The 20,871-nt window shown below is 52.1% G+C and overlaps 10 protein-coding genes across 10 annotated transcripts; 5 read left to right on the top strand and 5 right to left on the bottom strand.

Moving 5' to 3' along the window:
- Nucleotides 1–6: 6 nt before the first annotated feature.
- M437DRAFT_48414 (acetolactate synthase small subunit mitochondrial precursor) lies at nt 7–1,040 on the bottom strand (the record flags this gene model as incomplete). The annotated part of the gene is made up of 2 exons (XM_041021658.1): nt 7–107; nt 158–1,040. The coding sequence occupies 2 exons, from the start codon at nt 1,038–1,040 to the stop codon at nt 7–9; spliced, it is 984 nt and encodes a 327-aa protein (XP_040879876.1).
- Nucleotides 1,041–1,346: 306 nt separating this feature from the next.
- On the top strand, nt 1,347–3,329 carry M437DRAFT_49033 (uncharacterized protein; the record flags this gene model as incomplete). Its single annotated transcript, XM_041021766.1, has 8 exons — nt 1,347–1,607; nt 1,671–1,823; nt 2,001–2,022; nt 2,078–2,130; nt 2,183–2,347; nt 2,402–2,610; nt 2,662–3,253; nt 3,306–3,329. The coding sequence occupies 8 exons, from the start codon at nt 1,347–1,349 to the stop codon at nt 3,327–3,329; spliced, it is 1,479 nt and encodes a 492-aa protein (XP_040879875.1).
- A 2,828-nt stretch (nt 3,330–6,157) lies between these two features.
- Nucleotides 6,158–7,774, top strand: M437DRAFT_30350 (kinase-like protein; the record flags this gene model as incomplete). Its single annotated transcript, XM_041019181.1, has 3 exons — nt 6,158–6,425; nt 7,056–7,543; nt 7,652–7,774. Coding segments are annotated over 3 exons (879 nt in total), but the record flags the coding sequence as incomplete, so codon positions are not given.
- A 2,160-nt stretch (nt 7,775–9,934) lies between these two features.
- Nucleotides 9,935–10,788, bottom strand: M437DRAFT_66086 (DNA replication complex GINS protein PSF2; the record flags this gene model as incomplete). The annotated part of the gene is made up of 3 exons (XM_041024684.1): nt 9,935–10,043; nt 10,097–10,620; nt 10,675–10,788. The coding sequence occupies 3 exons, from the start codon at nt 10,786–10,788 to the stop codon at nt 9,935–9,937; spliced, it is 747 nt and encodes a 248-aa protein (XP_040879873.1).
- Nucleotides 10,789–11,156: 368 nt separating this feature from the next.
- M437DRAFT_48219 (nagb/rpia/CoA transferase-like protein) lies at nt 11,157–12,713 on the top strand (the record flags this gene model as incomplete). The annotated part of the gene is made up of 3 exons (XM_041021618.1): nt 11,157–11,251; nt 11,306–12,580; nt 12,638–12,713. The coding sequence occupies 3 exons, from the start codon at nt 11,157–11,159 to the stop codon at nt 12,711–12,713; spliced, it is 1,446 nt and encodes a 481-aa protein (XP_040879872.1).
- A 102-nt stretch (nt 12,714–12,815) lies between these two features.
- M437DRAFT_75372 (uncharacterized protein) lies at nt 12,816–15,303 on the bottom strand (the record flags this gene model as incomplete). The annotated part of the gene is made up of 6 exons (XM_041026413.1): nt 12,816–13,785; nt 13,836–14,003; nt 14,052–14,197; nt 14,252–14,482; nt 14,536–14,717; nt 15,294–15,303. The coding sequence occupies 6 exons, from the start codon at nt 15,301–15,303 to the stop codon at nt 12,816–12,818; spliced, it is 1,707 nt and encodes a 568-aa protein (XP_040879871.1).
- On the top strand, nt 15,302–16,410 carry M437DRAFT_75371 (hydrolase, TatD family protein; the record flags this gene model as incomplete). The annotated part of the gene is made up of 3 exons (XM_041026412.1): nt 15,302–15,400; nt 15,457–15,634; nt 15,683–16,410. The coding sequence occupies 3 exons, from the start codon at nt 15,302–15,304 to the stop codon at nt 16,408–16,410; spliced, it is 1,005 nt and encodes a 334-aa protein (XP_040879870.1).
- Nucleotides 16,411–16,691: 281 nt separating this feature from the next.
- On the top strand, nt 16,692–18,075 carry M437DRAFT_49029 (cytochrome b2; the record flags this gene model as incomplete). The annotated part of the gene is made up of 3 exons (XM_041021764.1): nt 16,692–17,108; nt 17,176–17,845; nt 17,900–18,075. The coding sequence occupies 3 exons, from the start codon at nt 16,692–16,694 to the stop codon at nt 18,073–18,075; spliced, it is 1,263 nt and encodes a 420-aa protein (XP_040879869.1).
- Nucleotides 18,076–18,242: 167 nt separating this feature from the next.
- On the bottom strand, nt 18,243–19,112 carry M437DRAFT_48440 (uncharacterized protein; the record flags this gene model as incomplete). Its single annotated transcript, XM_041021664.1, has 2 exons — nt 18,243–18,811; nt 18,863–19,112. 2 exons carry the CDS (start codon nt 19,110–19,112, stop codon nt 18,243–18,245), a joined length of 819 nt encoding a protein of 272 aa, XP_040879868.1.
- Nucleotides 19,113–20,055: 943 nt separating this feature from the next.
- On the bottom strand, nt 20,056–20,846 carry M437DRAFT_75368 (uncharacterized protein; the record flags this gene model as incomplete). Its single annotated transcript, XM_041026411.1, has 2 exons — nt 20,056–20,578; nt 20,647–20,846. The coding sequence occupies 2 exons, from the start codon at nt 20,844–20,846 to the stop codon at nt 20,056–20,058; spliced, it is 723 nt and encodes a 240-aa protein (XP_040879867.1).
- Between the last annotated feature and the right edge of the window lie 25 nt (nt 20,847–20,871).

Genomic DNA, 20,871 nt, shown 5'->3' with positions numbered 1-20,871 from the left:
GTACATCTATCCAGGGGGAAGGGTGCTGGCATCGACAACGTCTTCAGCTTCCTTCTCCATTTCCTCGCTGGGACCATGAAGAGGCGATCTGGGTAGAGCCATGAGACCTGATTGGTTGTGAGCATAATGTCAAGTCTGAAGAAGGATATTGATTTACCTGTTCTGGCACTTTCGAGAATACCGAAAGGTGCAATAAGCTTCATGAACGAATCAATTCTGTGAGGCTTGGCTGAGACTTCGACAATGCAGTTGTTAGTTGAAATGTCGAGGACCTTGCCGCCGAATTGGTGGGTGAGATAGGTGATGGTCTCGAGATGCTTGTGCTTGTGTCTCAGGGCTTCACTAGCAGCGAGGCGGCTAGGGTGGAAGTCTCGTCTGAGCGCTTCTTCATGAGCGCGAGCATTGTTCTCGAGTTCTTCGGGAGTGAGACCAGCAGCCTGGGCCTGGGCCTCAGCATCGGTCATCTCTCTGTGGTGGGCAAGGAGCTCCTCAAAGTACTCGGGACCGAGGATGCTGACCTTGGCCAGAAGGAGTTCACGCTGAACAAGAGGTGCACTCGTGTAGTCGAGGACGGCCCAGACTGGCACCAGATCCTCGAGCTGACGACGGGCCTGCTCAATGACTCCGTCCTGGCCTTGAAGCACGATAGTCATGCGCGAGAGGTCAGGGACTTCAGTGTTGCAGACAACCAGCGAGTCGATGTTGAAGCCGCGGGCGGCTAGAATACCAGAAACGCGCGAGAGCACACCAGGCTCGTTCTGGACAAGACAGTTGAGGACATGACGCTTGGGAGGAGCTTGGGAGGGTAGCGGGGTCTCGTAGAGAATGCTAGAGACGGCGGCGGCAGGCGAGACGTTGGCAGCAGTAGGAGCTTGAGGCAGAGGCGATGTGCGGCGGTGCAGGGCCTTGTATGCGATGGCAGAGGTCGATGAGGTCGAGGAGCGAGATGCTGACTGGGAGAAGCAGCGCTGGGTGGGAGCACGGCAGCGGGGAGCCAGCGAGTCGATCGACACGGCAGTCCAGATGCGTTTGGACGCCATTGTGTAAACGACAGACTTGACAGGCGTGATACAAATGTGTGAGTCAAGAAAGTGAGATGGTGTTACGCAGACAATAAAATCGAGAAGCTCGTCGTGCTGGTCTAGCGACTTCGGCGTCCGCTCGAACAGGCAGCTGGACCGTGCGCGCAGCCAGAAACTCGGAGTTAATTCTAGTAATTCTTGTTACGCGCGTGAAGTAAGGTCGTTTTTATATTCTGGAAAGAGACTCACGCCGTCATTGTCGCTGCCTCGTCGTCCAGACATCCCTACCTTGTCGCAACCCCATCCCGTGCTTCCCTCTTCGCCATGTCGGACGAGCCTCGCAAACGATCTCGCTTCGACCAGACCGAGTCGGATGCGCGCCCTTCTCGCTTCGACCGTCGTTCGCGCTCGCCCAGAAACAGAACCTCAGAGCCCCGTCAACGCAGTCGCAGTCCCGTCTCTGGCACGAACAGTCCTGCTTCAAGAGATCCTGCTGCTGCTGCTGCCGCCGCCGCCGCAAAAATCAATGCTCAGATCCAAGCTCGCAAGGGCATCCAGCATGTCGACGTTCCCCCGATCCGTTCTGTACGCCAAAACAACTCCATCTTACACATCTGCTCTGTTCCTGCGCTGACCCGTCGTGCGCAGACCGAAAGCCCTTCCGCCGCTGGAACCCAGTCTCCTGCCGCTGGCGGCTTGAACGCTGACATTTACACCCAAGATGGTGATTTCATTCGCGACATCGAGGTCAACGATCTGCGCAACCGCTACACCCTGACCAAGGGCTCTACTCAGAAAATGGTAAATCTCCACCGTCGCGCCCCACTGATCTTGTAGCTGTTCCCTCACTTCTCCCCTTTTCCGAAGGCTGCTCGTTCTGGTTAAGACCATTTGATACTTCAGATTGCTCACTTCTAGCCCAACAGCCTCTCGGCACCCCCGTTTTGCAAATGCTGACCTCGAGTGTGTGACATCTAGATTAAAGAAAAGACTGGCGCCGGTATGCACCATTCCCACTCACTGACGATTTGTTCACAAGGCTTATTTGTCCAAAGATGTTACCACTAGAGGAAGCTACTACCCTGACAAGGCCATGGCAACCGCTGCCGTAAGTTTTCTCGATTGTATGAGATCTGCTTCGTCTGGCTGACCGGGCTTAGAACCCTCCGCTTTACCTTCACGTTACCAGCACCACTAGAGACGGTCTCGAGAAGGCTGTGGCTGAGATTGAAGAGCTAATGAAGCAGGACCTACCCAATCTCGTAGACGAGAGACGTTTCCGTCGCAGAGAGCCAGAACAGGTCGAGAGAGATTCCATGGGTCGTGTAAGTATTTGTCTGAGCCCAACACTCTCTGCTCGTCTCTAATACTACGCACAGCGCAAATGGCCAGAGGAGAAGATCCCTGTGGATCTCGAGCCAATTCCTGGTTTCAACCTTCGTGCCCAAGTCGTAGGCCAAGGCGGCTCCTATGTCAAACACATTCAGCAGGAGACTCGATGCCGTGTCCAAATCAAAGGCCGTGGATCTGGTTTCATGGAACACGATACCGGACACGAGAGTGATGAGTCCATGTATCTGCATGTCGCGTAAGTCTTTGTGCGCTAATTGAGTCGATACAGAAAACTGACTTGTCACAGTGGCCCTGACCCCAACGAGGTTCAGCGTGCCAAAGAGCTCTGTCTCGATCTCTTGGCCAATGTTCGTACCCAATACGAGCAGTTCAAGGAGCGCGGTCCTCGTGGCGGCAGAGGTGGAGGCGGTGGCGGCGACGATTATGGCGACCGTGGACACCGTGGTGGCTATGGCGACCGTGATCGCAACAGCAGCTATGGAGGCGGATATGGAGGCGGCAGAGACGGCGGTCGAGATGGCGGCTATGGCGGAGGATATGGAGGTGGTTATGGAGGCGCTGCCTCGCCCACAGCCGCTCACACCGGAGCTGCAGCAATGAGTCCCGGCGCCGCTGCCACACCTGACTACGCTCAAGCCTATGCCCAGTACTACCAACAGAATGGTGGACAGGACCCATACGCTGCGTACGGAGGATATGAAGCCTACACAAGAATGTACTGGCAGTATTACCAGCAACAACAGGGCGGTGTCCCAGGCGCCGAACAGACATCTGCCTACGACAACAGCGCAGCTCCTCCCCCACCTCCCTCTGAGGCTCCTCCGCCACCAGCAGACAATGAGGCTCCTCCTCCGCCACCACCCAGTGGTTACAACTCTGTAAGACTCGCTTTCTCACTGTTTCAGAAACACTAGGCTGACTTTTGAACAGATGCCACCACCTCCAGGAATGTGATAGCTTGGATATTGAATCTTTCGAAAAGACCGTTCAAGACCTTTACGGTCTGCCGGTCTGCCATATTCGTCAGCCACATTGAGTACAGGAGATGAGTTGGCCGAGCACTGAGCTGACCGTACCGCTAAGTATCAAGCCAACATGCGGCTCGAAGACTGTTGCGAAAAACAACAGTGGTGTACTTCTAATTACGTGATATTGAAAAAAGTGTTCCCGCCGCCTCCTTGAGTGCTGAGCACTGTCAAAATCTTACGATCAGCCCCCCTTCTATAGTGACATACAAAAATTGTAGGCTAAAAATGAATTCTTACCAAACAAGCTAAAGTGCAGCTATGAATCTGCCCTGACATCGCGTCCTCTGCGTACATACCACGCGCGTTGAGGAGAGCCTCTAGCACAAAGCGAGGTAGGTTCTAGATATTTCTCCGCACTTGTTCTGTTGTGGATAACTACCCCGCGCTGTGTGGGAATCGAGGGTGGGTTAATATATTGCATTTCCTGCATATCCAGCCGCCACCAAACTACTATTATAGTTATAGAGTCCGTGCGCTCTTCTATGAGGGATGTTGGGGTGCACACCCTTCTGATGGTGCGGAGATGATCGGCCTGGAGAGAGTGAGGGGGGCATCTCAGATCGTTGCTCTCGTCAAGTTGGGGCGACTGAACAGAGCGGGGCTACTTTCGAGGTCGTGAGAGGTGGGAAGTCACCAGTATAGTGGTCGACTTTTGTCTATGTCATGGGTGGAACTAACCTCGCTAATGTAAAGAGGTCCTCGTCTCGTACAGTACCTAGTCTATTCGCACCCACGAGATTGCATGATGATCGAATGCAAAGGTACACTGACTTGGCAGGGTAGACTTCAAAGCCACACATGCTCTTGAGGGCAACAGATTTACTGTCAGCAAGCAGAGCATCAAGGCTTTCTGCAAGCCATACAACAGCAATTTCCCAACGACATGGTTTCTTGCGGAAGTTCTACCGCTCGCCAGGGGTGAGGTCTCGCGATGAAGACGTAGGGTCAGCAATGATCGACAGATGGGAGAGAAAGAGAGAGAAGAGAAAAGGCCAACCAAAAGTTCAACCGCAGCCTGCACATGCAGCAGCGGTACCTTACGACGTTGTTGCACTGATCCGCGTTTAGGGTCGGCCCTCGTCCACAGCCACAAGCGGGAAGCCAATGAACGCAAGAGGTCGTGTGGATGTTGGGCTGCCGTCAAAGCCAAACACCGGAATTGACATCTGCCCAAACCTCCCCTCTGAAGAGAACAGCATGACAGACCTAGCGCGAAATTGGGCCGAGGATTAGATGGCAGACTTGAAGCAACACATGGCCTGAATTCAACGGTACCTTGGAGACGGTACCGAGCGCCAAATGCAATGCGAGATTGTGTACTTGAAAGAGCAATACGAAGGACGAACCCTGCAGATTCGGAAAGAGCAACCGCGTGCTTGCTTGGCAAGGGCAAGCAGAGAGCGATAGTTGTGTGCAAAACAGGGTTGAGGATCGAGAGGAAGGAACAATGTCTGAGACGAGGACAAGATAGCTGTTCCCGAAAGGTTCCCAAGAGTGATAAGGAACGCCAGAGAAGATGCTTGGGGTGAAACGGTGATCAGATTGGGGCGCATGGACTCTCTGAGGCTTGTCGAAGGTGAGTTGACGATTGGATCATTGGGCTGGTGTTAGAGGAGGCCGGAGCTCAACGGCCAAAAGCGACGGGCGTTCGGACCACTTCAATCGTCATTTTGGGCAGGCGCGCCCACCACCAACTGCCCTCCCGCATGCCTTCTTGAATTCTGCGAACTTTTGTTACCATGGCCTGATCCCGCACGCACGCGATCACTTGAGAGCTTCTGTCCCATCGACCAGTCCGCGCGAGCATCCTGTCGCTATATGCTTCTCCGCAGCAAAAGCTCGCTCGAGCACCTTCCTGGCTCTCACGACTGACTTCGACATGATCCGCCCTCGCCAGTCGTAGCATTTCCTGTCTTTGGCGACTCATCAGACAACTTTGGCCCAGCACGCGCGCAATATTGGCTTGCTCGTCGCACACCGTCTGCCACGTCGGCTGTAGACATCCAGTCGCTGGCTAAGCGCGTGCGATACAAGGTCATGGACCAGAACACCCCGAGCCCGAACAATCAGGATGACTCGGACAATACCCCCCGATCTGAACTTCTGCCCTCGCTCGCAGTCACTCCGACGCCCGCTCGTGAAGATCCTCAGCGCGTCGCTGAAGACGACTACTTCGCTCTGAAGCCCACTTCGAAGCGAAACTCGCTTCTATCTCCCGCAGATGCTGCCGCCCCACCTACTCTCCGCCGCACGACCACCTATCCAGATACTCCCAACAGGCCTGCTGTCCAGAGAGATCTCTCTAATGCCTCGGTTGCTAGCGTTGAGAGTAACTTGAGCACCGTCACGGTCAAGGCTTCCGACTCGGGCCACGAGTCATCCAGCACGGCAACATCCCCTCTCTATACTCGACCCAAATACCCTAACCAAGCTTTCTCTGCTCTGCAAACACAGCGATACCCACCACCGCATCTACCCCCGACTTTACGTACCAAGACTCATCATCCTGCCCAGCCTGGAGACTTTCGTCAAGCGATAAATGCCTTGCACAAAACCGGCGCTAGAACTGCCGACAACACTCCAGCCGTTACACCTGGCTTGTTCACACCTAGTGTGCCTCCAGAGCAGTCAGATCTGGGTCCTGATGAACACGGCTTCTATGCGAGTCCGTTTCTTCACTTCACCCATCGCCAAGCACCCAAAGAGACCCACATTGCTGATGTTGATATTGACCCGATATCTGGAAGGAAACTTATCAACAACTATGAAATCATTGACGAACTCGGCAGAGGTACACACGGCAAAGTTAAGCTTGGTCGCAATCTTGCCACAAACGAATATGTTGCGATCAAGATTGTGGAGCGCTACTCCAAGAAGCGTCGACTCGGCAAACTAGGCAACGCCGAAGACAAAGTCAAGAAGGAAGTTGCCATTCTGAAGAAGGCTCGTCATCCAAACATCGTCGCCCTACTGGAGGTCATCGACGATCCCGCTCGCAAGAAGGTGTATATTGTTTTGGAACGTGTCGACCTTGGCGAGATTGTATGGCGTGCGAGCGCCCCCAAAGAGATTGCTTTGGTCGAGTGCCGTCGCTATATCAGGGAGTCGCGTGGCGTTCTCGATGACGAGGAAGCTGAGGCTGAGGATCGTGCCATCCTTGACGAGGCCAAAACGCGGCGCCTCAAACAGCAGAGAAAAACTTTGAGAAAGCTGCGTCGACAAAGAATGACTGGAAGCACGGGACCAGGAGTATGGAGTTTCGAGTTCGGTGGTGACACCGATGAAGATGATTCAGATGCAGATCATGCGTCACGGATCTCAACATCGACGACCGAGAAAAGCGTGGATCAAGTTGGAGTTGACAGTCGTCAACTCTCGGCTGTACTAGCACAGTACTCTATTGGGGATAGTGAAGCAGCAGCTGATCCCGGTACGCCCGTCAACCCCGTCAACCCCGTCAACTCGCAAGCACTCTGGCAAGAAACCAGTCCCGCCAAACTCCTAGAAGGAACTATGTATGGTTCTTATGAAGAAGAAGAGACTAACGAAGATGAAGAAACACGTGCGCCGAGCTTGGCCAGTAGCGTGCGTTCTTTTGGTGCTCAGGACCTCCGTCATCCGGAGGAACGCAAGTTTTGGGATGCTGCAGGAGCACAGAATCTGGATGCCGACCTTCACCCCGATCTGCAATATGTCCCTTGCATGTCCGTGAACGCCGCTCGAGTGGCATTCAGGGACACTGTCTTGGGCTTACAGTATCTTCATTACCAAGGCATCATCCACAGAGACATCAAGCCTCCCAACCTCTTGCAGACAGCTGACCACCGGACAAAGATCTCGGATTTCGGCGTTTCGTATCTCGGCCGTCCAATCAACGATGACCAAGTCCCTGAGAATCTTTCAGAATCTGATATGCAGGACTTTGACGAGGCTAAAGAGCTGGCGAAGACGGTGGGTACGGCTGCTTTCTACGCTCCCGAGCTGTGCTACACTGATGGGGGTGGCGAAACCCCTCCAGTGGGACCTGCTATCGATGTATGGGCCCTCGGCATCACTCTGTTTTGTATGCTCTTTGGCCGCACGCCATTCGTCGACAACGAGTATGTTGTCATGCGGCGCATTGCTGACGAGGAAATCTACGTACCCAAAAGGCGCTTGCGACCCGTTGACCCACGACCCAAGTCTCGCCCTTCTTCTCACGGTCGCTACTTCCCACCTGCCGCCTCAGGAAAAAGATCGGAATACGAGCTGGCATATGAAGAACTGGATGACCTACTTCTCGATTTGTTCCGTAGATTACTGCAGAAAGATCCTACGAAGCGCATTACCCTGGAAGAAGTTCGACACCACCCATGGGTAATACAGGACATCTCGAACAAGGCTCTTTGGCTCGATGAGACCGATCCTTCTAGGCAGGCACATGGCAAGAAGATCCAGGTTTCCAAGGAAGAACTACAGGACGCTGTTGTTCCTGTTAAGCTGGTTGAAAGGATTCGATCAGGTGTGAAGAAGACTATAGGAGGTCTGATGAGTGGTCTAGGTCGTGCAAGTTCAACTCGGACGAGAACACCCTCCGTGTCGGGCGCTAACCCTCTATCGGCAAGCTCCTCAAGCAGTGCAATCAGCCAAGAGGGTCGAAGGAATAGCTTACGAGGGGACGAGACTATATTCTCTGCCCTGAAAGCTTCTCGTGAGACCGAACATCCTCTGGCGCAGAGCGTCACCGTCAGTCCGGAGCAGGGCCATGATCGTGATGCTTACTTTTCCAGTCTCAGCACACCAACTGGGGCGACTGATTATCCTAGTCAAGGCGATAGATCTCGATCTATCATGTCCACGACCACCTCTGTGCGAACCATTAAGCCTTCTGACACACTTCACCCGCAGATCACCCCCGAATCACCACCTGCGTCTCCTGGACTAGGTGCTTCGTCCTTCGACACTACCGTCACTAACATTGGTGGTCTTCTAAGTGGTGCCGGTCGACGCATATTGAAGAGCGTCAGAGATCGTAGTACTGCAGGACGGAGCACAGATGGACTAGAGAGATCAGTCAGCAGAGCACCATCCGAATCAAGTGATGCTCACGCTGACCCAAGCGTCGCTGTCAGTACTACGCAGGCGTCGGGGCACTTGGATCTCCCGGACGTGCTCAAAAACATTGTGAGCAGTTCTTCAAGTCCCATCGTCTCAAGGTCACATTCAAGAGCGGCTCCAGAACGTCGAGACACGGCGATTCGTCCAAGCACAACACTTTCTCGACAAGTATCTACATCATCTTTCGAGGCACGGCGGCGTCTGGAGCTCGATTCGACATGGGATCCTAGCGATCCAGATCGACTTCCCAATGAATCAACAGAAGGCGATTTCCGCAGAGCTGAAGACGAATGGCTTCGACGGCGTACGCAAGAATCCAGAGACGAAACGAGTACATACCCTCATCAAGCCACAATTGTGATCCCCGAGACTTGTCCGCCTAGTCCCGATGATGAGCTAGACGTTGGTTACATTAGGGACAACGACGGTGGAGATGATGTTGACCACGACGACGACGATGATGATGATGATGATGATGAGTTGGTAATCGGCGGCTCTAGATCTGATGCGCGCCGACGCACTGCATATATGCACGAGTCACATCCTACCAGTCCGACGAGCTATGTGTCAAACACACAACCACTCATGACGCCGAGCTCTTCAGAAGATCGCTTTCCCCCGAACACACCAATGTCATGTTCGAACCCTTCAATTCCTTCTCTAACAACCATCGACTCGGAGGTTCCACAAGAGAAGGCGCCAGACGAGCAAGGTGAGCCTCTTGGCTTCAACGAGGAGTCTTTCACGCCTTGTGCTCCTGTACTCGAAGATGACGGATACTCGGGTGACAATGCCATCGAAAGCGATGAGTCCGAGTATGAAGACTCGTCTGATGACGACGGTGGCCTGCAAATGGTTCGGCGACGATCTGCCCCGCTGACGCCCAGCGGCGGTCGAGGGCTTGGGGTCAGCAGCACATCATACAGTTCACGGCATCCACGACGAGGCACTGGATCTTCAGCCTTCTCCAAGAAATCGTCGAGAAGTGGCAGCAACAATACTATGAAGAAGATACGCAGTCATGACGAGAGCGAGTAAGCTTTGTTGTGACATTAGATTTGATTTCTCGAAACGAGAAGCTTTGATATTATCTATTTCCTTTGCAAGCGATGGCGTCGATAGAGGAGTTTTTGAATTGAGGGCTGGACCTGCGATTAGCAATTTCATGTTTACAACGACGGCGTTGGATGAGAGAGGATCTTCCATCATGATGGTATAGTTATGCGCCTGGCGGCTGGAGCCATAGGTTGCAGTGGATGAGGCATAACAAAAAGAGAAGCGGCTTTCTTGTCGCTGATACTCTGACATGATTTCGGCGAACAGATAGAGCAACCATAGACCGGACAATATGCAAGCTCGAAAAGAGCCAGAATTACGAACAATGAAAGACAAAGCGAGAGGAAAAAGGAGAAAAGTGCAATATGTGGTATCTTATCATAACATGTCATCGTCTTGGTCATCGATTGAGCTCGCAGCGTAGCCATTCTCGGCATCTTCTGCGTCTCTCTCCTTCCGCGTCTGTTCTCTCGAAGCACCAATTCTTCTGACATATATGTTAGCAGGCTTGCAGAGTGACTGTTGTAGAAGATTGGATACCTCAGGCCGTCAACAACACCGGCAAAGAAGGACCTTGATTCTGCGATTTCGAGAGCACCCACACCGTTCATTTGCACGCCAGCGCCAGCATCCAGAACCCTTATACCTTTCCTGAGCTTGGCCATACGCACCTCCTTGAGGTCGCGCAGTAAACCTCTGACAGTATCGGCTTCCTCAAAGTCGTCGGATGCATGTGCCAAGAGCATGTGGCTCAGTTCCAGCCAGTGGTAAGGTAAAGCGTCTGGTGCGGCGTTTGAGGTGCTTGATGGTAAGAAAGGAGCCGAGACTTCCAGACTGGATTGATCGAGATATTGGTCTGATGGCATAGTTTTGGCTGCAGGAAGAGGAGGTGGTGGAGAGAAGAGGTCTTCATTGTCGACCTCAATGTCGAGGATTGCGGAAAGAGCTTCAGGGTTGAGCCAGGGGGGAGGCAGAATGTTTGCACGGCGCTGACGTTTGAGTAGCAAGGCAAGCCATAGAGGCAGTGGCGTGGGAAACGGAGGTGTCAGGGCTTTGGTAGGGCCCTGTCGTAGGAGTTAGTTGATGTGTCTGACGTCTTGTGGCAGACGACTCTTTACCCCAAGCAGTTCGAGTGAGTCGAGGCGCTGGCGTGGTATGACTGTGACCATCTCCATCTCACACAGAAAGGCCACCTCGGCCGGCGTCAGGCCTGGCTTCAGCGGTAACGCCATGTCCAATGCATGTAATGCATGTATACCACGTCCTCTTACCCCTCCAAACAATTCTTAACACCCATCCCCACTAGACGTCCGCGTTCTGACGCGTTTCCTCGCGCAATGGTCCGAGCGTCTCCAATTACACCTCTTGGCACTCTCTGCCATCTCCCACTCGACGCTTTTTATGATTCAGACTGGATATCAAACTTTGGAAAGCCTTGGGACGTTCGCCCGTCACTACGACAAAACACATCTGCACCAACTCACATATCAAGTGTATCGCCTGTCAATTTGAGCCCGAGAGATTTTTCGAACATCTGAGTCATCGACTCAATCTCAATCAAGCAAATTCTCTTGCGACGACGACCTGGTGAACAACCAACATGGCAACCGCCGTGGCCGCTACTCCTGGCTTGTCCTCTTTTCTGAAGTCACTCAAACATGCCGATGTTGAGACTTCGATCGAACATTTCGTCTCGTAGGTTTTCCGTCACTGATATCAATCAAAGACATTTCATTGATGATAGAAAAGGCTTTTGAAGAGACGTCAGATCAGAAATTCCAGGCCATGTGCTATTGCAACTACTCAACTACTGCTCCGTATTGTTGCTGCTTCAAGGACCAGAGATGCTGCCTCTTTGATTGAGCGTGTGCGCAAAGTTGGTCAGCGCTTGATTGCTGCCCAGCCTCGCGAGATGGCAGTCGGTAACATTGTGCGCCGTGTCCTTGGTCTGATCAGAGAAGTCGAGGAAACTGGTCTGGATGCTGCTGCTTTCAGCGAGGCCGATCACAGCGATGAACCCCAGCAAACTCACAACAACTCACTGCATCGACCAGTTATGAACTCTCACATCTCGGACTTTAGCCCTCTACATCACAGTGCTGCTGGTCCTACCAATGTGGATTTGAGGCAAGGAAGCCCTGCTTTGGCCGATTTCCAGGATGCTACAGGGGCTCACAGACCTCCGCTTCTTACTTCGCACACATCTTACGCTACGGGCCCCCAGGTTACTTCGCTATTTGGTCTTCTTTCACATCCAGATGAGCCTTCTCCGTTAGCAACTCCTCCGGCAGGCGCTCAGTCACCCGTTTCAAAGACGGGTCTCCGCTCAGGAAGCATCACCGAGACATCGCAAGCCAAAATGGACGTCAAGGCTGAAGTCATCGATGGAATTAAGGAGCTCGTCGATGAACTGGAAATCGTCGACGACCAAATCGCCGCATCCGCCCTCGAGCACATCCACGCCAATGAGATTATCCTCACACACACTTCCTCGCAGACCGTCCAAAAGTTCCTCATCGCTGCAGCTCGCAAGCGAAAGTTTACTGTTATCCACGCTGAGGCTTATCCCAATGATCACGTCGATACACACGCTACTGTCTTGACTGGTGGCAAGAAGGGCAACGATGACGATGAGGAGGTAGACGAGCGATGGAAGCCGCTCATCTCTATGGGCATCCAAGTCATCATGATCCCAGACTCGGCTGTCTTTGCCCTCATGTCGCGCGTCAACAAGGTCATCCTCGCCCCGCATACTGTTCTTGCTAATGGTGGCTTGATCGCAGCTACCGGTGCTCTTACCATTGCGCAAGCAGCAAAGGTGCATCAAACCCCTGTTGTCGTGGTTAGCGGTGTGTACAAGCTCAGTCCTGTGTATCCCTTTGACATGGAGGAGCTTGTTGAGTACGGTGACCCGGGCAAGGTCATTGATTTCCAGCAAGGCGACCTGGTTGAGAATGTTGATGTCAACAACCCCATCTACGACTACGTTGGTGCCGACCTTGTGGATTTGTATATCACCAACCTGTAAGTGCACTTCGTCTTGTTCTTACGAGCGAATCTTGAATACTGACTACTTTGCAGTGGAGGTCACGCACCCAGCTATCTTTACAGGATCGTCGCGGACCATTATCGCGTAGACGACATTAATCTCTCGTAAGGTTAATGTCCTAACTCAAGACGACATGAATAATTAAAAGCATTTTCCCATCGTATCCTGTCAACTTTTGTTTTCTGTGAGAGGTCTATATGTTGCTTTTCTCTATACACATTCACCCAGACGCCACACCATTACGTCCCCCTGGCGTCTCCAGTCATCGTGCCAGTGCGTGTTAAAGCCTCGCCAGCATTGTCTGTATTCCGTCTTGGCCAGGTACTCCATCATAATAGGCTCTAGTTGCTCAAAGAAGACCAGATACTCTGGCCACTGTGCCTTGTCCTGATGGATGTCGATTGCGGTGGTCGACTGTCTCTTACTGAGAGAGTCCAGATCTTCCATGTGCTTACGCATCCAAATGATTGGATCTTCGTAGAATTGGTCGGCTTCATCAAGATAAGAAGATCTTGCCTCTATCGGAATATCAAGCGGTGGTTCGCATGTCAGTGCTCGTGCATCGATGCTAGGGTAAACCAGGTGGCTTCTCCAAGGTGTACTGTGACAGGGCATCATGAACATGACTGTAGTATTTGAGGACTGTTTGAGCTCGTGTTCGTGCCGGAGATGATGCACTACGTCGATGACACCTCGCTGGTGGACCTGGCTGATGTACAAGGCCAGGGTCACGTTGATAGCAACGAAGATGAGCAAGAGAATCTTCTTCATTGCACGTCTGGGTAACAGCAGCGGCGAGAAGAACTGCGAAAGAGGGCCTGATGCCAGCACCAGTAGTCCTGGTAGGAGTGGGTAGATAAATCTGACTTCCTTGTGGCCGATCAAGCTCATGATCGTGACGAAAACGAACACGGAAATCGCCAAAGGTCGAGTGACTTTCTGGCAATCAGAACTGTATCCTTTGTTTGAGAAAGCAGACCAGCAGCCCCATATGGCAAATGGTAGTGTCGTGGTCAGGAGCAAGGGAAGTCCCTCGGTCAAGTAGTAGTCGGGTCTGTTTCTGCCATAGAAGACAGCAAGAGATTGCACGACATTGAAATGGATGAAGCGAAGTGGCGGAAAAGTCCAGTCGCCATAGTATAGACGATCCGCGACGAGCGAGGTAGCGACTATCGAGACACTGTGGGCTTTTGTTAGTACGTTACATCGAAGATATTCAGGTAGACGAACCCTGAGATCACCGCCTCGCGGAATTCTACAGCCAAAGTCCACAGGGCTCTTGTCGTATTGATGTCCTTGCCTGGTGCTGCTGTATATACAACCATGACAATCCAGATGATCGCATTAGTTGGTCTTAGTACTGTAGCAACAGCAGCCAATGCCAGAGCCATCCGGAGACTAGATTTGCATTAGCCATCACGTCTCAAATGGTACTCGAATACATACCTCGTAGCATTGGAACCAGGTTGCTTGGGGTCATTACGCAGTGGCCAAAGCCATAGAGCAATGGTAGTCAGCGTAGTCTCCAGAGAGTTAGAAAGCGTCCTTGTCGAGCAAAACCATTGCCATGGACTGAAGACAGTCAAGAAGAGCTAAGCAACAGCTGTTCAGTCCTCGATCATTCTACAAGAACAAGCAAGACATACCGCAGCAGAAGAAGCCCTCGAATCTTTACCATACGCCTTTGTCGCCAGCTTCCAACTGAAGTAGTCGGTAGTAGCTGCAAAACCCGCTTGAAGAAGTTTTGGAGCCGCTAGTAACAGTTCCGCTCGAGTCACTGCCTCCAGATGTAGAGCATCAGCAATCAATGCTGTCACGCGATAGACTGCTGCAAAGAGAAAAGGATGTAGCGAAGACCTGAGTCGCTGTCGCCATTCCTAGATGACTTGATCAGTTATCTTCGCAGTGTTTATATCTAATTGGATCTTACCCAAGTTATCCACGCGCCACTAGATGGGCCAAAAGCTATGTCCCAAGCTGGCTCCAGAGATTGAAAGTATTCGTCTGGTTGAAAGAAGGTGCGGATGAGAAGAGCATTGCAGACGCGGAAAGCAATCAAGAGGTACAGAACATTGGCTCCTGACCAAACTGACTCCGCTTGTTGCTTCCGAACTGGTGGCATTTCTATGTTGATATTTGCAAGGTTCGGAGATAGGGGAAGCTGCAATGCGATGACCTCCTGCACAGAATATCGTGCTATAGGTGTTCTGATTCTTATCTCGTTCCAGAGAGGCCGCGGATATCAACTTCACAACATATCAGGAAATCGTATTTATCTGGAATGGACTCGAGGAGGAGTTGCACGTTGGCGCGTCTCGGCCATGTGGACACGAAGTTGTAATTCGACTTCACGTCGCATACATAGAAATCATATATGCACTGGCCTCGATGATCAAGAATGATAAAGCTATTACCGAGCCTTGGTATGGAATTTGTACTTGACTTATATTCTAACCTACCTGTCTAAATTTATGTTAATTGTGATGTTCGAGAATAGTTAAACCCTCCGAAGAGTGATAAACGGTGAGTTTAGCCGACGTCATCACTTGTCGCCTATTGACATTTTTTGTTCCAAGACGATTTCTCGACCAACAAGACAACTCGTTCGCATGCAGTGCTTGAGAACGACGAGAATACCCGTAATCCTAGGCAGAGCTCGTGCTATTCCAAGGCTCCACAAATACAAACTGGCCGCCATGTCGACGACAGCAGGAAACGATCCGCTCACAGCAGGCCTCAGCGCCGTGCCCGTACAGCCCGAAGACAAGAGCACACCATCTCTGAAATTTGCCGATGTTGGTTCGCAGGCGCAAGCATTCGACTTTGTCCGACCAATGCTGAGTGCTTGCAGATTGGCATCAACCTGAGTGATCCCATTTTCCGAGGCGTCTACCACGGCAAGAAGGCACACGACGATGACCTACCACAAATCGTCCAACGCGCTCTGGGAGCTGGCTGTAGGAAGCTCATGGTCACAGGCTCTGACCTCGAAGAGTCTCAGAAGGCCATTGAGTTGGCTGAGCAATACCGTGCGTCAATACCACAATGATAGTGAACAGATGCTTACACATTGACAGCTGGTCTCTGTTACGCTACAGTAGGAGTTCACCCGTGTTCCGCCATGACGTTTGACAAGTACGAACAAGGCCCCGACGCGTTACTATCTGCTCTCCGCAATCTCGCTCTTAAGACTAAAGCTGCTGGCACTGCAGCAGCGTACGGCGAATTTGGTCTCGACTACGACCGACTGCATTACGCCGACAAGGACACTCAGATCAAGTATTTCCGCAAGCAACTCGACATCGCTGTCGAGGTACAGCTGCCCTTGTTCCTGCACTCGCGTGCAGCAGCAGAAGACTTTGAGGCAATTCTCAAAGAGAGACTCGATGAGCTGCCCAAAAGAGGATGCGTACACAGTTTCACAGGAACACTGCAAGAGATGAAGAACATCGTAAACATGGGCTTTGACGTCGGCATCAACGGATGCAGTCTGAAGACAGAAGAGAACGTCGAGGTGGTCAAAGAAGTTCCACTGGAGCGACTACAGATCGAGACTGATGGTCCTTGGTGTGAGATGCGACCGTCGCATGCTTCAGCAAAGTACCTCAAGGACGCACCTCAGTTGCCAAAGGCTGTCAAGAAAGAGAAGTGGACGGCCGAAAACATGGTCAAGGGCAGAAATGAACCCTGTACCATCCCCAATGTGGCTTATGCTATTGCCAACATCAAGGGCATTTCGGTCGAGGAGGTATGCGAAGCCGCATGGAACAACTCGATCAAGATGTTTGGCCTTGGTGAGAGATAGACCTTAGATAGACCTGATACTAGAATCATCACACAGATCGATGAATCCACATACACACATCATCGAGCCCGAATTCGGAAGTATGCACCGATGACCTTGATATTCTCGGAGGAATTCACCCGAGAACATCAAGGAGGGGCTGTCGGCTTTCTCTGCGAAAGGTCAATACCCGACGATATCGGCAAACTCTCCAAAAATATGTAACTTGAATATATACGTAGTCATCGGCCTCTACACATCTTTGTATCTCTGGTTACTTCAATAATATAAGAATTCTCGTCATGTCTGCAAAAACCAACGCCAATGTCAAGGGCGGCGTCAACAGAGGCGACACCTTCGAGAAGCCCCCACCTTCGACATTCTCATCCTACGAAAAGCCACCATTGAGTGCAATCATCAACTGCGACGACTTTGAGGAAGTGGCAAAAAACACTTTGGCAAAAAAGACATGGGCTTTCTACAGTTCGGCAGCAACGGATTGCTACACGTATGAAAGGAATCGTAGCTTCTTCAGCCGTATCTGGTTCAGACCTCGCATCCTTAGAAACGTCAGCAAGATCGATACCACAACGACTATCCTTGGTCATGATGTTGGCGTGCCGTTTATGGTGCACCCGGCCGCATTGGTTAAGTTGGTGCATCCAGACGGTGAAAAGGGCATTGCGAGAGGTCTGAGCAAGGAAAACGTGCCATACTGCGTAAGTCTGATCTATACATTACAGGATATTCGAGAAGAAAGCAAAATGTACTGATTACAAGGTACAGGTTTCCAGCAATGCGTCATATCCCATCGACGAAGTCGTTTCCTCTGTACCAAAAGGCCAACCTTTCTTCTTCCAACTCTACGTAAACAAGGACCGCAAGCAGTCAGAAGAGCTTCTCAAGAAAGTGCGTGCTGCTGGCTGCACAGCCGTCTTCGTCACAGTCGACGCGCCTGTACCAGGCAAGCGCGAGGCCGACGAGAGAGTTTCTGCAGATCCCAGTACGAACGCGCCCAATTCAGGCGCGAAAGCCGTCAACGACAAGAAAGGTGGTGGTCTGGGCAGAATCATGGGCAGTTATATCGACAGCAGTCTGAGCTGGGACGACATGCAGTGGCTGCGTCGTTGCTGGGATGGCAAGATTGTACTCAAGGGTATTATGAGCGCAGAGGATGCCAAAATGGCTGCTGACGCTGGTGTCGACGGTATTGTGCTGAGCAACCATGGCGGCAGGAGTTTAGACACTTCGCCACCTTCGATCATGATCTTGCTCGAGTGCCAGCGACGTTGTCCAGAGATCTTCGAACGTCTTGAGGTTTATGTCGATGGTGGAATCCGCCGAGGTGCTGATATCCTGAAGTGCCTTTGCCTGGGAGCGAAGGCAGTCGGTCTCGGACGACCTTTCCTGTACTCAGTGAACTACGGAGCCGAAGGAGTGGACCACATGGTTGACAGTGAGTCCGAGTCAAATATGCCTGTGGAAAGACAAAGCTGACACGAATCAACAGTCCTGAAAGACGAGCTAGAGACAAGCATGAAGTTGGTCGGCATCAACAATCTCTCAGAGGTGCATCCTGGTCTGATCAACAGCTTGGATGTCGACCATTTAGTGCCTACCGCAGCGGATCACCCCTATGCTAAGTGGAGCCCAACGAGGAGACCAAAGCGGTCAGCACGCTTGTAAAAGTCAATGAGTAGATGCATTTAGCACTTGGCATGTATATAATCCAACCAAAATAATCCACTCGACTATGATAAGAGTTCAAGAATCAAACATCATGGTAGAACGTCAAGAAAACAGAAAGGCATTTTGAGTTTGGTGTCCGCGGAGACATGTCGATATGATCGCAATCAAGCTTCGACAGCCTTGTCCGCCTCCTTGTCGGTCCCAACACCCTTCTTGGACGATTCGGTTATTGACTCAGACTCCTTGACGTCTGTGGTTTCTGAGTCGGCGGTAGGACCCTTGAGGTTCTTCTCAGTGATGAGACCCTTGAGCCACTTGTTCTCCATCTCGAGCTGGTTGACGCGAGCCTCGAGAATCTGGACTTTGTCGGACATCTCCTTGGCAGTCTTCTCGAGAGCCTGCTCACGCTGCTTCTTCTTGACACGGAAACGGGCACTAGCAGCAGTGTTGCGGCGGCGCTTGTCCTCCTCGGCAGCCAGGCGGGATTCGTCCTCGAGATCGGCAGGCGACGACATGGCGGCGACAGTCGACTTGCGCTTGTCTCCTACTTGAGGAGATGGTTGCGAGAAAGCGGCCTGGGGCTGAGGCTGAGCCATGCGAGGTGCATGCTGGGCAGGGAAGTCCAGGCGGGTCGAGGGTGAGGGAGCAATAGCGACACCATTGGGTGGTGAGGTTGGCAAGGCGTGAGGTCGCGACTGCTGGAAGGAGAAGTCGGGAAATTGGAAGTTGTTGGCTATGGCATGTTAGTTGTGAAGGTATGGTGACGTGGTGGGGGGATGCGTACCGTTTCCAAAATCGAGGGGCTTGTGCATGTCGGGCTGCATGTTGGCGGGGGACTGCTGCTGAGGCATGTCGGGGAAGGCGGCCATGTCACCATCAAAGTCGAAGAATTGAGTGTTGGTGAACATGGCGAGGTCATCGTCGAAGGCACCGAGCTCCTGCTGGGCGGCCAGGTCGGCGGCAGAGGGCACCGTGTTCAGGTTGGCAATGTATTGCGACACATTGGGGGCGCGACGGGCGCTGTAGGTCGACATGACGGGCGGAGACGTGCGGCAGGCGCGCGGCGGCGCTGGGTTTTGTTGCAAGAGTCAGAAGCGGCGGGGTTGGCGATGTACAGGTGGTATGAAAGAGTCGCTGGGCGTAGTAGAGGGCTAGAGGGCTAGAGGTCGTGGGGGTGGTTGCGTGCTTTTGTCGAGTGAAGCAGGAGGGAAACAGCCGGCCGAATTCGAGTGCGACGTCCTGCAGTTGCAATCGTTGGGAGCCCTTTCCACTTGTGGCACGTGCGTCGAAACAGCCCTCGATTCGCTCTCTGCCGTTCCTCCGCCTTTGTCCGCTTTGTGCCCTTGGACTCATCATCGTTGTGTCAATCCCTTTTGTCCTTCCACTCCGTCCCGCCTGTCGTCAGTCCACTCGCAACTTGTGCTCGTCTCTATCTCTTGTTTCTCGACCACGCTCTTGTTCACGCTGCTTTGTTGCTCTTCTTCTCATCTCACTTGTACGCTTCGTATTGTTCTCCTCCACTCCTTCTAGTCCAGATTAGGTTGTGGATCCCTCGTGTGAACCCCCCGCCTTTCCTCGGCTTACTCTTGCTTTGAAAGCAGACGATCGTGCTTAATAATATTTTTGACCAAGCGGGCAATTTTTTCCGCCGTCTCCTTTGCACATACCAACGGACTCTGTACCGAAGCCACCACCACTTCGGGTAATCTGACTACATCTCCATCATATCGACTGTAGGTGCATAGATCCGCTCCTTCTGAACTTTTAAGGTGTTCTATTCGAGGTGCTTGTGTCGGTCAGAACCGTGGCTTGAAGCAGCCAAATTCCTGCAATAATGTCTGTATGGCGTGCTCAGCCCTACGGCACTCAATGTCTGTCGTGCATCGATAACTCATCTCACCTCGAGAACCCTTGAGATATGGACGAAAAGCTGTAAGAAGTCAATGGTAGGTATCCATACGTATGTTACTTAAGCATCTATGTCCTTCTTCTTTTCCTTTTAGTCGCAGTTTCTTCTGCTTCTTGCTCAGCTCCCTCTTTGTCTTCCGCATCAATCTCCTTTCTCTTCGCTCCCCCGATCTGTCTTCGTCCTAGTACGTACGCTACCATTTCGACCCGAACTGACGTGATCGTCTCGTCGCTCTCTTTGCCTAATCTTTCTCGTAACATCTCCACTCGCCTGTACAACTCTTGATATTCCTTCGCTGAATACTTGATCTTACGGTCCCATCCGTTGCCCCTGCCCTCGGAGAACGCGACCCAACGGTACAGTTCATCCGAGAAGAATGGCACTTTCTCGCCGTCGTAAGTGTTGAGCAGGAGCGAGGCTGTGGCAGGCCCTACGCCACGAAGCCCCTTGGCCATCATCCCCACCGCCTTGTCCCATTGCTCGTTGTCCTTTTCATAAGTCTCGAACGCTTCTCGCGTGCATTGCTCCACCGCCTCGTCTGAGTTCGATTCGACGAGCTTGCGCAATGAAGGCCTGAAAGTGCCGTGTCCGCTGGAGGATTGGATGGAGTGGTCAGTTTTGTATTGCGTGATGAGCTTAACTCAACGCTTTCAACGTACAGCTTCCAATCTACCAGTTTTTGCACCTCGGGCTTCTTCAAGTGTGCGTCCTCCGTCCTTTCCGATAGTGATTTCGGAATGATTACGAGTCGCTGCTCTTCCAGTTCGTCCAGCTTGCTCGGAACAAGTTCCTTGTATGAGTCAAGTAGCTCTGAGAATGTCTTGTGCGTGATTGTCTCATAGTCGTATTTTTGGTCCATCTTGATTTCCAATTGCCTTGAAGAT

The sequence above is a fragment of the Aureobasidium melanogenum genome, assembly GCF_000721775.1.
Source record: "Aureobasidium melanogenum CBS 110374 unplaced genomic scaffold scaffold_10, whole genome shotgun sequence".
In the NCBI taxonomy this organism is placed as follows: domain Eukaryota; kingdom Fungi; phylum Ascomycota; class Dothideomycetes; order Dothideales; family Saccotheciaceae; genus Aureobasidium; species Aureobasidium melanogenum.
This window is presented reverse-complemented; position numbering and strand designations above follow the sequence as displayed.